The sequence below is a fragment of the Medicago sativa genome, chromosome 3 (genome assembly GCF_051527215.1).
Source record: "Medicago sativa cultivar Bolivia chromosome 3, Bolivia_mono, whole genome shotgun sequence".
Taxonomy (NCBI): Eukaryota; Viridiplantae; Streptophyta; class Magnoliopsida; order Fabales; family Fabaceae; genus Medicago; species Medicago sativa.
Genome location: NC_140751.1, coordinates 104,047,430 through 104,065,895, shown reverse-complemented (window position 1 = coordinate 104,065,895; position 18,466 = coordinate 104,047,430). Strand labels below are relative to the sequence as shown.

Genomic DNA, 18,466 nt, shown 5'->3' with positions numbered 1-18,466 from the left:
TACATCAACATAAATATCATAAAACATCATAACATTATTCATGCAACATTACTAATCATTTCAGTCATATAAACAGACTTCTGTAACATCTGGAAACATTCTAAACCACCCTCCTTCTTACTTCTAAGGTCAGCTCAAGACTATACGTGCGAAAGGATCGCATCGGGACAATTTTGGGCAACTAACAGCCTAACTCGCAGTTGCGAGTAACTTTGCTCGCAATGGCGAGCAAAGCGTGTATTCTGGGTTCCTAAGTCTTTACTCGCAGTGGCGAGTTATTCTGCTCGCAGTTGCGAGCTTACAGGTCACTCGCAGTTGCGAGTTGCATTGCTCGCAGTTGCGAGTTCTGGGTTCTAGCTCGCAGATGCGGGTGTTCTTGCTCGCAGGTGCGAGCGATGAATGTCAGTACGGCCAGAAACCTAAAAATCACAACTTTTCACCTAAATTCATGATTCCTTCATCCAAATAGCATCTAATTATCATCTTAAGTCATATCTAAGGTCTGTACACTAATTTTGCATCAATCTAACATCTGTTCTTGATTCATTCATCAAAATTGATCCTAAACCTAATTCTCAATTCTCACCAAAACTTAACCTAATCATGCTAAATTCATCCTATAGAATTATACCCTTAATAATATTGAAAATTAGTCTCACCCTTACCTGGTTATGATGAAATCGCAGCTCTCCCTCTAGTTCTCCTCTTTTCTGACTTTTCTCCCTTTTTCTCCAAAAACGTACGTATTCTGTTTTCTAACTTTTGTTGTCTATTTATCTCTTCTAATTACTCTTATCACTACTAATTGCTCATCTCACAACACAGCCCAATTTTTCATATTTTTATTTTATTTATCAAATCTTATTTTATTTAATAATAAAATAAGTCATAACAACATAGCAACTTCACCACATCAAATACTCCACATAATTCATTCATAAATCATATAACTTACTCAAATCATAAATCACATAAATTACACAAATTATAAATCATATAAGCATATATTTATAAATATATTCTAAACTTCATTGAATTAATTAAATAGTTAAGACGGGTGTTACAACTCTCCCCAACTTATAGAATTTTCGTCCTCGAAAATTTACCTCAAGAAAACAACTCTGGATAAGACTCCATCATCTTACTCTCTAGCTCCCATGTCAGGCTTTCACCAGTCGTTCCACTCCAAACAACTCTCACTAGAGAAATCTCCTTGCCTCTCAACGTCTTCATCTTGCGATCATCAATCCTCAAGGGTAAGGTCTCTACCGTAAGGTTGTCTCTAACTTGCACATCATCACTCTGAATCACATGGGACGGGTCTGGAACATACTTCCTCAATTGCGACACATGGAATACATCATGCAAATTTGATAAATGCGGTGGTAAGCCAACTCTGTAAGCCACCGTGCCGATTCTCTCTGATATCTGATAAGGACCAATAAACTTTGGAGTCAACTTCTTTGACTTCAATGCACGGCCAACCCCGGTCGTTGGAGTAACCCTCAAGAACACATGGTCTCCCTCTTGAAACTCAAGGTCTTTCTTACGCTTATCATGGTAACTCTTCTGTCGACTCTGCGACGCTTTCATCTTCTCTTGAATCATTTTCACCTTCTCGGTAGTCTGTTGAACAATTTCTGGTCCTAGAACCACACTTTCACCTGTCTCAAACCAACACAACGGAGTCCTACACCTCCGACCATACAAAGCCTCGAAAGGTGCCATCCCAATACTGGAATGATAGCTATTGTTATATGTGAACTCTATTAACGGAAGATGACTATCCCAAGTTCCACCTTGCTCAAGCACACATACTCTCAACAAATCCTCAAGTGACTGAATCGTTCTTTCCGACTGACCATCTGTCTGAGGATGATAAGCCGAACTCAATCTCAACTTAGAACCTAAAGCCTCTTGCAAACTCTTCCAAAATCTAGAAGTAAATCGTGGGTCTCTATCTGACACGATGCTTGAAGGAACACCATGCAATTTCACTATGTCTCGAATATAAATCTCTGCCAACTGAGCCACAGGAAAACTAATATTAATCGGAAGGAAATGTGCCGACTTCGTCAATCTGTCAACAATCACCCAAATAGCGTCATTTCCCTTAGGAGTATTCGGCAAACTTGTCACAAAATCCATGGATATACTATCCCATTTCCATTCTGGTACATCTAACGGTGTCATCAACCCAGCAGGTTTCTGATGCTCTACCTTCGACTTCTGACAAATCAAACAAGAGTACACAAATTGTGCCACATCACGTTTCAATCCTGACCACCAAAACAGCTTCTTTAAATCATGATACATCTTTGTAGCTCCCGAATGAATGCTCAAGCTACTCCTATGACTCTCTTCCAGAATCATCCTTTTTATCTCATCATTGTCTGGAATACAAATCCTACCTCGGAACCTCAACACACCTTGATCATCGACTTTAAAGTCACCATCTTCAGTTTGATTACTAGCAACCAACAAGTCCACAAACTTAACATCAACCTTCTGTGCATCTCTAATACTTTTTAAGAAATCGTTATCAATTTTCAGCATTCCTAACTTAACGCTCCGAGACGACATTTCACAAACTAAGCTCATATCTCTAAATTGTTCAAGTAATTCAAATTCCTTCACCATCATAGCAGACATATGTAAACTCTTCCTACTTAAGGCATCCGCAACAACGTTAGCTTTACCCGGATGGTAATTCAAGCTAAAGTCATAATCTTTCAACAATTCGAGCCACCGCCGCTGTCGCATATTCAATTCTTTCTGATCAAACAAATACTTCAAGCTCTTATGATCACTAAACACCTCAAATCTCGAACCATACAAGTAATGTCTCCAAATCTTAAGGACAAATACGACTGCAGCTAACTCAAGGTCATGAGTAGGATAGTTTCGTTCATGAGTTCTCAACTGTCTTGATGCATAAGCAACAACTTTACCATCTTGCATAAGTACACCGCCTAAGCCCAATTTGGACGCATCACAATACACTGCAAAAGGTTCATCAGGTTTTGGCAAAATCAAAACTGGAGCCGTCGTCAAACGCTTCTTCAATTCATTAAAACTGTTCTCACAATGAACATCCCACACAAAGGTTTTACCTTTACACGTCAACTGTGTTAACGGAAGTGCCAACTTAGAAAATCCTTCTATAAATCTTCGATAGTATCCTGCCAAACCCAAAAAGCTTCTAATCTCTGTAACCGACTTAGGAGTCTCCCATTGTGATACTGCTTCAACTTTAGATGGATCAACTGCAATACCACTACTAGAAATAACATGGCCCAGAAAACTTACCTCGTTCAACCAGAATTCACACTTAGACAATTTAGCATACAACTTCTTCTCCTTCAGCACTTGCAGAACGATTTTCAAATGTTCTGCATGTTCTTCTTCTGTCTTAGAGTAAATCAAAATATCATCGATGAACACAACCACAAAGCGATCCAAAAATGCATGGAAAATGCGATTCATATACTCCATAAACACGCCAGGCGCATTACTCACACCAAAAGGCATCACCTTATATTCATAATGACCATATCGCGTCCTAAAGGCCGTCTTCTGCATATCTTCATCTTTTACTTTAATCTGATGATAACCCGACCTTAAATCAATCTTGCTGAACACACGTGCACCCACCAGCTGGTCCATCAAATCATCAATTCTAGGAAGTGGATATCTATTCTTTATAGTTACTTTATTCAGTTGTCGATAATCAATGCACAACCTCATACTTCCATCTTTCTTCTTAACCAACAATACCGGCGCTCCCCAAGGTGAAACACTCGGTCTAATGAATTTCTTATCTAGCAAATCCTCCAACTGTTTCTTCAACTCAGCCAACTCAGAAGCTGACATACGGTAAGGTGTCATAGACACAGGCTTCGTTCCTGGAACAAGGTCAATAGAAAATTCAACTTCTCTTTCCGGTGGTACATCAGGGATTTCATCAGGGAAAACTTCAGGGAAATCACACACCACCTGCAACTTATCAATCACTGCTTGATTCTCCAAAGATAAGGATGCCATTAAGGAAAACATCAAGATCCCATCGCGTTCTAATTGCTTCAGCTGCTTAGTAGACAAAAATTCTGCTCCACTTTCCTCTTCAGCAGAAGAGAAACGCACCGTCTTACTAAAACAGTTAATGAGAACATGGTTGTACTCTAACCAGTTCATACCAAGAATTACATCCATTCCACTCAGAGGCAGACAAACTAAATCAATCTCAAAATCACGATCAAACATAGACAAGGGACATCGTAAACAAACAAGAGAAGTAGTCACCGAACCCTTAGCTGGAGTTTCGACGACCATTTCTCCACTCATATCAGACACAGCAAGACCCAACTTAGAAGCACAATCAAAAGCAACAAAACAATGTGTAGCACCAGTATCAATAATAGCAACTAAAGGAGTATTGTTAATATAACAAGTACCTCTGATCAAACGATCCTCATTTTCAGTCTGAGTACCAGTCAAAGCAAACACTTTCCCTCTAGTCTGAGTCTTCTTCGGATTCGTACACTGAGACCCAATATGACCCTCTTCTTTGCAGTTAAAACACACAATGTCCGCATGCTTACACTCTGCAAGTGTATGTCCTTTACTGCCACAACGAAAGCACCGTTTAATATCCTTAGTACAAGCAGTACTCTTATGGCCTTTCTCGCCACAAGTGTAACAAACAACCTCAGCACCAGCATCCTTCTTATTAGACCTCCTCTCATCATTAGCTCTTCCTTTCCCTTTGTCAGCAGGAGCACTGTAAGGCTTTGGGCGACTTTGTTGGCCCTTACCCCTCTTCTCACTCATAATCTTATAATGAGCTTTGCTGTCATCTTCATAGATTCTGCATCTGCTCACCAAAGCAGAAAAGTCACGGATCTGTTGGTAACCAATGGCTCGCTTAATATCAGCACGCAAACCATTCTCAAACTTGATACACTTGGAGAACTCAGCATTGTCCCCCGTGTAGTGTGGATAGAACTGAGCCAGCTCCACAAACTTTGCTGCATACTCTGTCACCGACATGTTTCCTTGCTTTAGCTCAAGGAACTCGATCTCTTTTCTCCCGCGAACATCCTCAGGAAAATATCTGTTTAGGAATTCTCTCTTGAACACAACCCAAGTAATAACTGCATCATCCTGCTCTAGGGTAGGTTGGAGGCTCACCCACCAGTCATCAGCTTCCTCAGCCAGCATATGCGTTCCAAAACGCACCTTCTGATCATCAGTACATTGCATAACTCTGAAAATTCTCTCAACCTCCTTGAGCCACGTCTGTGCTCCATCAGGGTCGTACCTCCCTTTGAAGGTAGGAGGATGATTTCTCAGAAAGGTCTCCAACATTCTCACATCAGCATTCGCACCAGCACCAGCATTTGGATGTTGTCCCACAGCTTGGGCTACAGCTTCCAAAGCAGCAGCAATCGCAGCATCATTTCTTCCAGCCATTCTAGTCCTCTTATAGCAAATAAGATTCGCAGCCTCCAGGTCTCTTCTCTGCACAACACACAACATTTAGAATATCATAATAGTGGTATTCCAACTGCTAAGGACACAACTCGACTCACTACTTGGCCGGACGGACCGACCTGCTCTGATACCAATTGTAACACCCCGTTTTCCCAACATAAAAATTTCATTTAAAATCAGAGTATTTTGATCACAACGGAATGTCACATACTTCATTTAAATCATAAAACGGATAATAATAATTATCCTTCAAATTCAACATCATGAAAATCTTAAAATTGTTGCAGCGGAAAATAGTTCAACATCTAAAAGTCTTGGCACGCAGGCCTTATTGAAAAATCTCATAAAATTTAGTTCATAAAAGAGACACGTAAGGAATAGAAGTAAAAGCAAGCCCCCATCCCGTTACGTATCAGAGCACCTAGACACCAACTGAGAGTCCACTCATGAACGCCTCTAATCTTTATTACCTGCACATTACCCACGGTCGAGGCAACATATACGCAGAAGGGGTGAGATTTCATAATCAATACATTAAGCATATAATCCAAAAAAATGCATTTAACAACTTAAACATTAATAGCATATCAACAATTACCAATTAGCATAATTTTCATTATATAACAAATACAATCATCAAATATCGTTACTAATTTTCATCACAAATCATAATCAACTTAATACTCAACTTGACGACACAACTCATCTTTGACCATGCAACTCTATCAACTCAACAACAACTTGACAACACAACTCATCTAGACCATGCAACTCTATCAACTCAACAACAACTTGACAACTTAAACATCATGAAACTTCTTGATATGCAAATGCATGTGGTACCAATCAACAACAAATGAGCATAATAGGCTCTTCAACGTGTGAGCACAAGGGCTGCCGGGCCTAAAGCCCCCAACTTTAATGAGCACAAAGGCTGCCGGGCCTAAAGCCCCCAACTTTAATGAGCACAAAGGCTGCCGGGCCTAAAGCCCCCAACTTTAATGAGCACAAAGGCTGCCGGGCCTAAACTCTCATAATTACTAATTAACTCCCATTAACCAAAATATTAATATTTTACTCCTATTTTTATTTCTCCTAATATTTCCACAAATAATAAAGCCATATTCATTTAAATAATATACAACACATCAAATACCAAATAAATCATATAAAATTATATAAAACACTCAAACATCCACTAAAAATAATAGAATAAAAATGGGGCGTTACAACTCTCCCCAACTTATAGAATTTCGTCCTCGAAATATTACCTCAAGCAAACAACTCAGGATATGACTCCTGCATCTTACTCTCCAACTCCCAAGTAAGACTTTCACCAGTTACTCCTCCCCAAACAACCCTCACTAAAGGTATATCTTTGCCTCTCAACGTCTTCACCTTACGATCATCAATCCTCAAAGGTAAAGTCTCCACCGTAAGATTGTCTCTAACTTGCACATCATCTCTAGGAATAACATGTGAAGGATCCGCTACATACTTCCGAAGTTACGACACATGAAACACATCATGCAAGTTCGAAAGATGTGGTGGCAAACCAACTCTATAAGCCACCGTGCCAATTCTCTCAGATATCTGATAAGGACCAATAAACTTTGGAGTCAACTTCTTGGACTTCAATGCACGACCCACACCGGTCATAGGAGTGACTCTCAAGAACACATGGTCACCCTCTTGAAATTCAAGGTCCTTCCTACGCTTGTCATGATAACTCTTCTGTCGACTCTGCGACGCTTTCATATGCTCTCTTATCATCTTGACCTTCTCCGTGGTCTGCTGAACTATTTCAGGTCCCAACACAATACTTTCACCCGACTCAAACCAACATAAAGGAGTTCTACACCTTCGACCATATAAAGCTTCGAAAGGTGCCATGCCAATACTCGAATGGTAACTATTGTTGTACGTGAACTCTATCAATGGTAGGTGACTGTCCCAAGCTCCACCTTGCTCAAGTACACACACCCTCAACAAATCTTCTAATGATTGAATCGTCCTTTCCGACTGACCATCTGTTTGCGGATGATAAGCTGAACTCAACTTCAGCTGAGAGCCCAAAGCTTCTTGCAAGCTCTTCCAAAATCTCGAAGTGAACCTCGGATCTCTATCCGACACAATACTCGACGGGACACCATGCAACTTCACAATATTATGAATATAAATCTCCGCCAACTGAGCTACTGAATAAGTGATATTGATCGGAATAAAATGCGCCGACTTCGTCAATCTATCGACAACAACCCAAATGGCATCATGCCCCCTTTGAGTATTTGGTAAACTAGTCACAAAATCCATGGAGATGCTATCCCATTTCCATTCAGGCACATCTAAAGGCGTCAACAAACCAGCAGGCTTCTGATGTTCAACTTTCGATTTCTGACAAGTCAAACAAGCATATACAAATTGTGCGACATCTCGCTTCAACCCAGACCACCAAAACAGTTTCTTCAAGTCGTGGTACATCTTTGTAGCTCCCGGATGGATACTCAAGTTGCTTCTGTGACTTTCTTCTAAAATCAACTTTTTCAATTCATTATTATCAGGAATACAAATCCTACCTTGGAATCTCAACACTCCTTGATCATCAACCTGAAAATCACCATTTGCATTCTGATTACTAGCACCCATCAAGTCTACAAATTTCACATCAACCTCCTGGGCTTCTTTGATACTCTTCAAGAAATCATTATTAATTTTCAACATACCCAACTGCACACTCTGAGGTGCCAATTCACAAACAAGACTTAAGTCTCTAAACTGTTCCAGTAATTCAAATTCTTTCACCATCATAGCCGACATGTGCAACGTTTTCCTACTCAAGGCATCTGCAACCACATTAGCTTTACCCGGATGGTAATTTAAGCCAAAATCATAATCTTTCAACAACTCTAGCCACCTTCTCTGCCTCATATTTAACTCCTTTTGATCAAATAAATATTTCAGACTTTTATGATCACTAAACACTTCAAATATGGAACCGTACAAATAGTGTCTCCAAATTTTCAACACAAAAACCACAGCAGCCAACTCTAAATCATGTGTAGGGTAGTTCTTCTCATGTATTCTCAATTGTCTCGAAGCATAAGCCACTACCTTGCCATCTTGCATAAGCACACCACCTAAGCCCAACTTAGACGCATCACAATATACCACAAAAGGTTTATCTGGCTCTGGCAAAACCAAAATTGGAGCCGTTGTCAATCTCCGCTTCAACTCATTGAAATTATTCTCACACTGAGCATCCCACACAAAAGCTTTACCTTTACAGGTCAACTGAGTCAATGGAAGTGCCAACTTCGAAAATCCTTCGATAAATCTTCTGTAATAACCAGCCAAACCAAGAAAACTTCTAATCTCTGTAACTGACTTAGGAGCCTCCCACTGTGATACCGCTTCAACCTTCGATGGGTCCACTGCAATACCACTACCAGAAATAATATGGCCAAGGAAACTTACTTCCCTTAACCAGAACTCGCACTTTGACAACTTTGCATACAATTTCTTTTCTTTCAGCACCTGCAACACAATCTTCAAATGTTCTGCATGCTCTTCTTCAGTCTTAGAATAAATCAAGATATCATCAATAAATACAACAACAAACTTATCCAGAAAAGCATGAAAAATTCTGTTCATATACTCCATGAACACACCAGGCGCATTAGTAACACCGAAAGGCATCACTTTATATTCATAGTGTCCATACCGTGTCCTAAAGGCCGTTTTCTGCATATCTTCATCCTTCACCTTAATCTGATGGTAACCTGACCTCAAATCAATTTTACTAAACACGCGAGCACCCACTAATTGATCCATCAAGTCGTCAATTCTCGGAAGTGGATACCTATTCTTTATCGTCACTTTATTCAGCTGACGGTAATCTATGCACAATCTCATGCTACCATCCTTCTTCTTAACTAGCAACACAGGTGCTCCCCAAGGTGACACACTTGGTCTTATAAACTTCTTATCAAGCAATTCTTCCAACTGCTTCTTCAATTCTGCCAACTCGGAGGCTGACATACGGTAAGGAGCCATCGACACAGGCTTCGTACCCGGCACAAGATCGATCGAAAATTCAACCTCCCTCTCTGGTGGTACATCTGGAATCTCATCAGGAAAAACTTCAGGAAATTCATTCACCACGGGCAATCTATCAATTATCGACTGACTCTCTACAGACAAATACGCCATCAAGGAAAACATTAAGTTTCCATCATGCTCTAACCGCTTCAGCTGCTTGGTAGATAAAAATTCTGCTCCACTCTCTTCTTTAGTAGAAGAAAAGTACACCGTCTTTCTAAAACAATTAATATGCACATGGTTGTATTCCAACCAGTTCATACCAAGGATCACATCCATACCCGTCAATGGCAAACATACAAGATCAACTTCAAAATCTCTACCATACATGGATATAGGGCAACTCTGACAAACAAACGATGTGGTTACTGAACCCTTAGTTGGAGTTTCAACAACCATTTCCACAGGCATACTTGACATAACTAAACCCAACTTATTTGCACAATCAACAGCAATGAAACAATGTGTAGCACCAGTATCAATAATAGCAATTAAAGGAGTACCATTAAAGAAACAAGTACCTCTGATAAGTCGATCTTCATTAGCCGTTTGTGTACCGGCCAATGCAAACACCTTCCCACTAGTCTGAGTCTTCTTAGGCTTCTTGCACTGAGAACTAAGATGACCCTCTTCATCACAATTGAAGCAAACCATGTCACCACGCTTGCACTCAGCCATGATATGCCCTTTCTTGCCACAACGATGACACTTCTTCTCATCCCGTTGAGTACATGCATTACTCTTGTGGCCTTTCTCACCACACTTGTAACAAACTATCTCAGCTTGAACATCTCTTCCCTTGGGTCTCCTTTCCTCAGGCATCCTCTGTTTGCCCTTGTCAGCTGGGGCACTGTAAGGCTTCGGACGACTCTGCTGTCCCTTACCCCTACGGTCACTCATCACCTTGTAGTGAGCTTTGGTATCATCTTCATAGATTCTGCATCTGCTCACTAAAGCAGAAAAGTCACGGATCTGCTGGTAACCAATGGCTCGCTTAATGTCAGCACGCAAACCATTCTCAAACTTTATGCACTTAGAAAATTCAGCATTGTCTCCAGTATAGTGTGGATAGAACTGAGCCAACTCCACAAACTTGGCTGCATACTCTGTCACTGACATGTTTCCTTGCTTCAACTCAAGGAACTCAATCTCTTTCCTTCCGCGAACATCCTCAGGGAAATATCTGTTTAGGAACTCCCTCCTAAACACAGCCCAAGTCACAACTGCATCACCTTGCCCTAATTCAGGTAAGAGACTCACCCACCAATCATCAGCTTCCTCAGCTAGCATGTGCGTACCAAAACGCACCTTCTGGTCATCAGTACATTGCATAACCCTGAAAACTCTTTCAACTTCTTTGAGCCATGTCTGTGCTCCGTCAGGGTCGTACCTTCCTTTGAAAGTAGGAGGATGATTCCTCAGAAAGGCCTCCAACATTCTTACATCAGCATTAACACCAGCACCAGCATTCTGTTGTTGTCCTATAGCTTGGGCCACAGCTTCCAATGCAGCAGCCACCGCAGCATCGTTTCTTCCAGCCATTCTATTTCTCTTATAACAGATAATATTCGCAGCCTCCAGGTCTCTACTCTACATAACAACAGAAATCAGCACAACTGAGACAATATAAATTGTCAAACAACTCTACATGGCTCGACACGACTCTACTAATTGGCCGGACGGACCGACCTGCTCTGATACCAATTGTAACACCCCGTTCTCCCAACAACGTAATATTAATTATTATAATAAGAGTAATCACACAACGGAGTGTCACACTACTTTTCAAAAATTCATAAATAGAAAATATCTATTTATTTAAGGCCAACATAAAGAATCTTAATAAACTGCAGCGGAATAATTCTTTAAAGATATAATTTCAACCAAAATTCAACATCAATGAAAATCTTGGCACAAAGGCCCCAACATAATTCAACTTTATTTTCAACAACGATAAACTCTAATAGCAAGTCTTTTCCAAAATATGTGATACATAAAAGAAATGAGAAGACATTCGCAACGATTTCCCCATCCTAGTATGTATCAGAGCCCTAGACACTTGAGCCGACCAAACCTACAAGTCATCAGTACCTGCACATTACCCACGGTCGAGGCAACATATACGCAGAAGGGGTGAGAAACTTATCCAATAATAATAATATATAATTCATCAAATTAATGAAAACAACAAAGCATATCACAACAGGCATCATTAATAATGTATTTAAATAAACACATAAACAACGACATAATTATTTTCAGCAACAAGGTACAACAACAACAACAATGTTATCCACAACGACACCGACAATTCGACAATGCGACAACGACAACAACTCGACAATGCTACAACGACAACAACAACCCAACAATGCTACGACAACAACAACAACCCAACAATGCTACGACAACAACAACTAATGCATCATGCAGGTGGTACCAATCTACGCGCGTTGAATGCTAAGCATTCCAGGGCATAAGCCCCCAACGATTTGGATGGTTAAAGCATCCCAGGGCATAAGCCCCCAACAGGTGAATGATAAACATTCCAGGGCATAAGCCCCCAACGGGTTGAATGATGAACATTCCAGGGCATAAGCCCCCAACAGATGTGAGTATGCAAATGGACTCAACTTGTGTATATCAACATACAACTTCAACAGCGACTACAACAACAACATATGTGCCTAAAACAATTATGACACACTCCCCAACTTTGACATTAGATGATACAACAACGTCAACAACGGAAATCAAACAACATAGCATATATATAAATCAATTACATTCATCCCTAAGTCTAAAACATCCTTCAAAAGCAATTAAGTTTTGATCAATAGGACATAAGCCAAATACCCATAAAACACCTCAACTAAGTCCCTAACACTTAAGTTTGAAGTTGGGAAACCAACCATATGTTTTTGGACTAACTTGGGATTAGTTATGCTAAGTTTTCTTAAAGTTTTCTGAAGATCCACTTGGACTATTTTTATCCTAACTCAAAATCTACAAATCTTTTCCACTCCAAACCAAGGCCATTTTAAAGCTAACTTAATTATCTACAACTTTCATGTTTACACCTAAGGCCAGTTCAAAACAGAAACGGGTGAAAAAGACGCAAGAACACGAAACAGGGGAATGCTGTCACTATTACATCGTACTACGATGGAATGCATCGTACTACGATGGGATACACTGAAAAAGTCTTGTTTGCTGCTGGAAAAATCGTAGTACGATTTCCCAGCATCGTACTACGATGGAACATGGACAGTTCTACGGAAACGGACCAGTTTTCACTCCAAAAACCCCAATTTCATCAACCCAAACCCCAAATTTGATCCCATAATCACCCAAATTGTTTTAGAAACATGTTTACAGGTTTATTAGACAACATAGGGGATAAAACAACATATAATCATGCAATTCAACAACAAGTTTCATCATAATTCATCATCTAACATAACTTCTCAAACCCTAAAAACCAAGAACAACAAATTCATCAATTTTCAAATTATATACCATGATTATTGAAAGGAATCCCACCCTTACCTTATCTCAGCAAATTCTACAGCAAAAACGATTGGATTCTCTCTTCCTAGCTCTTCTCCTAGCTTTCTCTTGGTTCTTCTCCTTTTTCTCTCCAAAAACCAGTTTTTCTATTGTTTGTACGTGAAACTGTTTATCTCTGCTTCTCTTTCTTTTTCTCCCAAAAATATAACTTCTTTCTTTTCATTTAACTCCCACTAAACTCTCATAATTACTAATTAACTCCCATTAACCAAAATATTAATATTTTACTCCTATTTTTATTTCTCCTAATATTTCCACAAATAATAAAGCCATATTCATTTAAATAATATACAACACATCAAATACCAAATAAATCATATAAAATTATATAAAACACTCAAACATCCACTAAAAATAATAGAATAAAAATGGGGCGTTACAATCATCATATAATTTACATAAGTATCATTATCAAAACATAGCATTTATCGAAAACAACTTCATAATCAAGTTCATAATCAACTTCATAAACAAACATCATCATCAAATCATAATCATCAAATCACAATCAAACTTCATAATCAAACCTCACTTCACTCGACAATGCGACTCAACTCGACTATGTAACTCTTAACATCTCAAATCATCTTAGCACCTTGACAACTTAACAACTTGACAACTCGACAACTGCACATCTTAAATCATCTTAAAACTTCTTGATATGCAAATGCATTTGGTACCAATACAGAGCATCAAGCTCCCAACCAACTTATATGAGCGTAAATAGGCTCTTCAGAGCATCAAGCTCCCAACCAACTTATATGAGCGTAAATAGGCTCTTCAGAGCATCAAGCCCCCAACCAATCGTGTGAATGACTAAGCATTCCAGAGCATCAAGCCCCCAACCAACGTATATGAGTATGCAATGGACTCAACTTCCTACAACTTAGACAATTTCATGAACATCTATGACATCCTAACATCTTGATATCTTGACAACATAACATCTTAATAATTTGATGACTTCATAACGACTTGACGACTTAACAACTCTTATCATCTTAACGTCTTAACATCTTAACATCTTGACAACATATGGATCACATAAATAATTCATGTCATATCATAATATAACAATATCAAATGATAATAAACAACATCTTAAAACATCATATTCATCAACTTCGTATTCAATCCAATACTCTCCAAACTTGACCCTAATCATTACCCTATGATTACCCTATCATTAGAACATTAATTATTCATCAACTTACTGTATGCAAATGCAAAGGGTTCTCAAATCTATTAACAACCTATTACAATTATTAAACCCTAATTCTTAAACTCACCAACATCTCATCCAATTCCATGCTTCTAACCTCAAAACTACATCCAATAATCATCATATGGGTTATCTAAGGAATGTATACAATTTCTACATCAATTCAACAAGTTTTCATCATCTAATCATCAAATCACTCTCAAAACCCTAACTCTCAAATTCTCACAAACTTTCCCCAACTTGTTAGATGCAATCTAATGATTTGACAACTTAATATTAATGCAAGATAGTCCCACCCTCACCTTAGATTAATTCCTGAATCAGCAGCAACGTTCTTCTTTCCTAAGGTATTCTCCTCTTCTCTTGACTTTTCTCTTCTCTTCTCTTCTTTCTTGTTCTCCTCTTTTCCAAAAAGCGGTTTAAGGTAAACTCTTTCCAACCTAAGCTTCTCTATTTATAATACTAAAATATTCTTCCCAAATCTATTTAGGCCCAACAACTTATTCTTCTTTCTATTCTAACCCCCAAATCCACTCACACTAATAATCCTCATATTCTAATAAATAATATTTCTCTACTAAATATATAATAATACACCAAATAACAAATATATATCTATAACAATTAACAAATATATTATGCTAGTAAATACCAACATATAACATAACAAAATATCACTCAACAAAATATATTAACTAAATTATAAAAAGACATCTAATCTCAACAAATCATATATCCCTCATATACATCATATAAATATATAAAAATATATTCTAAAACTATAATTAAATAAAAAGGAGGGCGTTACACGAACCCCGAACCCCGAAACCCGAAACCTGAACCCTGAAACCCGAAACCCCGAACCCGAACCCCGAAACCCCGAAACCCAAACCCCGAAACCGAACCCCGAACCCCGAAACCCCGACCCCCGAACCCCGACCCCCGAACCCCGAAACCCCGAACCCCGAACCCCGAACCCCGAAACCCCGAACCCGAACTGTAACACCCCGTTTTCCCAAAGTAAAAATTTCATAAATAAATCAGAGTTTTTCAACTTTAAACGGAATGCTACACTTCTTAAAAATTCATAAACTGAATAAATAACAATTTATTCTTCAAATTCATTTCATATAAGTAATTCAAAACTTCGCAGCGGAAATTAGTTCAACAATAAAAATAATCTTTGGCACGCAGCCCTCAACATAAAAATCTCATAAGTCTTGTTCAACATTTATTCATAAAAATCCATAAGTAATACGTAAGGAATAGAAATAGAAGACATAATCTCATCCTGTTACGTATCAGAGCACCTAAGACACACTTGTGAGGAGTCCACTCACGACCGCAACTAATCCTGGTTACCTGCAAGTTACCCATACGAAGAGCAACATTTCCAAGCAGAGGGGTGAGATTTATCAAACAATAATATTAAGCATATAAATCATATAAAGTACATTCAACAACTTAAACATCTTATAATTCATTAATCATATCTAATAACTTAAACTTCATTAACTAGTGTCATTATCCTTCCTACATTAGTCATATACTTCATCAAGTAATCTCAATTATTATTCATAAAACATCTTATCTTAAATCATGATCATAAGCATCAATATCTAACACCAAATATAATCGTAAGCATCATCATATAATTTACATAAGTATCATTATCAAAACATAGCATTTATCGAAAACAACTTCATAATCAAGTTCATAATCAATTTCATAAACAAACATCATCATCAAATCATAATCATCAAATCACAATCAAACTTCATAATCAAACCTCACTTCACTCGACAATGCGACTCAACTCGACTATGTAACTCTTAACATCTCAAATCATCTTAGCACCTTGACAACTTAACAACTTGACAACTCGACAACTTCACATCTTAAATCATCTTAAAACTTCTTGATATGCAAATGCATTTGGTACCAATACAGAGCATCAAGCTCCCAACCAACTTATATGAGCGTAAATAGGCTCTTCAGAGCATCAAGCTCCCAACCAACTTATATGAGCGTAAATAGGCTCTTCAGAGCATCAAGCCCCCAACCAATCGTGTGAATGACTAAGCATTCCAGAGCATCAAGCCCCCAACCAACGTATATGAGTATGCAATGGACTCAACTTCCTACAACTTAGACAATTTCATGAACATCTATGACATCCTAACATCTTGATATCTTGACAACATAACATCTTAATAATTTGATGACTTCATAACGACTTGACGACTTAACAACTCTTATCATCTTAACGTCTTAACATCTTAACATCTTGACAACATATGGATCACATAAATAATTCATGTCATGTCATATCATAATATAACAATATCAAATGATAATAAACGACATCTTAAAACATCATATTCATCAATCATAAACAACTTCATATAACATCGTATTTAAACATCAACAATAATTCACTATGTATCTTTGTAAAAACATAATAAATTATCCACAACATATTTTCATGTCAAACCAAAGCTATTGGAAAGATATCACAAATATCAACAACTTTCATGTTTACAACAAAGATCAATTCAAAACAGAAACATATGAACAAAATGCAAAAACATGAAACAGAGAAGGCTGCCACCGTACAATTTCGCTAAGACCTCCCTGTAGTATTTTCATCATAACTCAAAGACCAAACATCATTTTCACGTCAAACCAAAGCCACTGGAAAGCTAACAAAATTATCTAAAACTTTCATGTTTACGCCTAAGACCAATTCTGTACCGATCAGTACCAGTTTTTATTTTAAATTCGGAAAAGTTGTGCTGAAAGTCCATAAAAATTCACTGTGACCTACGTGCAGTAATTTGACCATAACTCAAGTTCTATAAATCCTATTGACGTGAGACCAACGGCATTAGAAAGCTAATATCCATACCTACAACTTTCGTGTTTACACCTAAACCCAGTTCGGAACTTAAACTTGTCAAACTGACACAATCAAAACGCGTTTAGCACATTGACAGCAAAATCGCTGTTCAGCTGCGATTTCGCTTTGGGGAAATCTTTTCCACTTCGTATTCAATCCAATACTCTCCAAACTTGACCCTAATCATTACCCTATGATTACCCTATCATTAGAACATTAATTATTCATCAACTTACTGTATGCAAATGCAAAGGGTTCTCAACTTGATGTGTGGAGCAAATTAATACCAAGCAATCAATTGAAGCGGATGGCAAAAAAATAATTCAAACAAAAATAAACAGCAAGAGATAAAGGAAGAAGGAGAAGAACACAAGAATCTGTTTACCCAGTTCGGTCTAATGATGACCTACTCTGGGGGAGAGAGCAGCTCTCTGTTCCACTATAATGATATGAGTTTCTTTACAAAGAGATATTGAAGGTTACAAGAATTAGTCTTCAAACCTAACTCTACCCTCAGTCCCAGCCTCTTCCCGTGACCAAGAGACTCAATCCTAATAGTGCTTTGTTCAAGGTGAATCAAAACAATCCCAACCCTAGTGTTGTTGCCAAGAGAAATTCTCTATAAACCCTAGTTTGTTTGTTGGCTTCTAAACCCTGTTTTTCTACACCACATAATCATCTGATACAAGGTTTATATTTATAGTGGAAAGCATCCCTCAAAAATTGGAACAAAACAGGCCCACAAGCTGTTTTATTTTTCTCCTCCTGCGCGAAATCGGCCACCGAGCTCTCAAAATCGGCCACCGATTTTTCCCGAAACAAAAGTCTCCAAAAAACAGGTCAAAATCGGCCACCGTGTGGTACAAATCGGCCACCGATTTTGACAGACAGAATGCACATTTTTGAGTCACTTTTCAACAATTCTCCACCTTGACTCTAAAATGGTGATGATGCCAATTTAACCATCAATCACCTTGCTGCTCTCTCCAACCTTCATCTATTCTTCAATGAAGTTAATCAAGTCCAAGCAATGCTTGAACCTTGATCTCGGTAATGATTTGGTGAACATGTCTGCTGGATTTTCTTCCGATGCCACTTTCTCAACCATGATCTCCTTTGTCTCAATCATGTCTCTAACAAAGTGCAAACGAATGTCAATGTGCTTTGTTCTTTCATGATACACC

At 38.4% G+C, this 18,466-nt stretch overlaps 1 protein-coding gene and 1 pseudogene across 1 annotated transcript; both read right to left on the bottom strand.

Annotated features, from left to right (window-relative positions):
- Window positions 1-4,006: 4,006 nt before the first annotated feature.
- LOC146943292 (uncharacterized) lies at window positions 4,007-5,828 on the bottom strand (annotated as a pseudogene).
- A 1,965-nt stretch (window positions 5,829-7,793) lies between these two features.
- LOC146943291 (uncharacterized) lies at window positions 7,794-11,300 on the bottom strand. The gene is made up of 2 exons (XM_085750095.1): window positions 8,476-11,300; window positions 7,794-7,838 (listed from the first exon to the last, which is right to left on the bottom strand). The coding sequence occupies exons 1-2, from the start codon at window positions 11,131-11,133 to the stop codon at window positions 7,794-7,796; spliced, it is 2,703 nt and encodes a 900-aa protein (XP_085606221.1). The 5' UTR covers window positions 11,134-11,300.
- Between the last annotated feature and the right edge of the window lie 7,166 nt (window positions 11,301-18,466).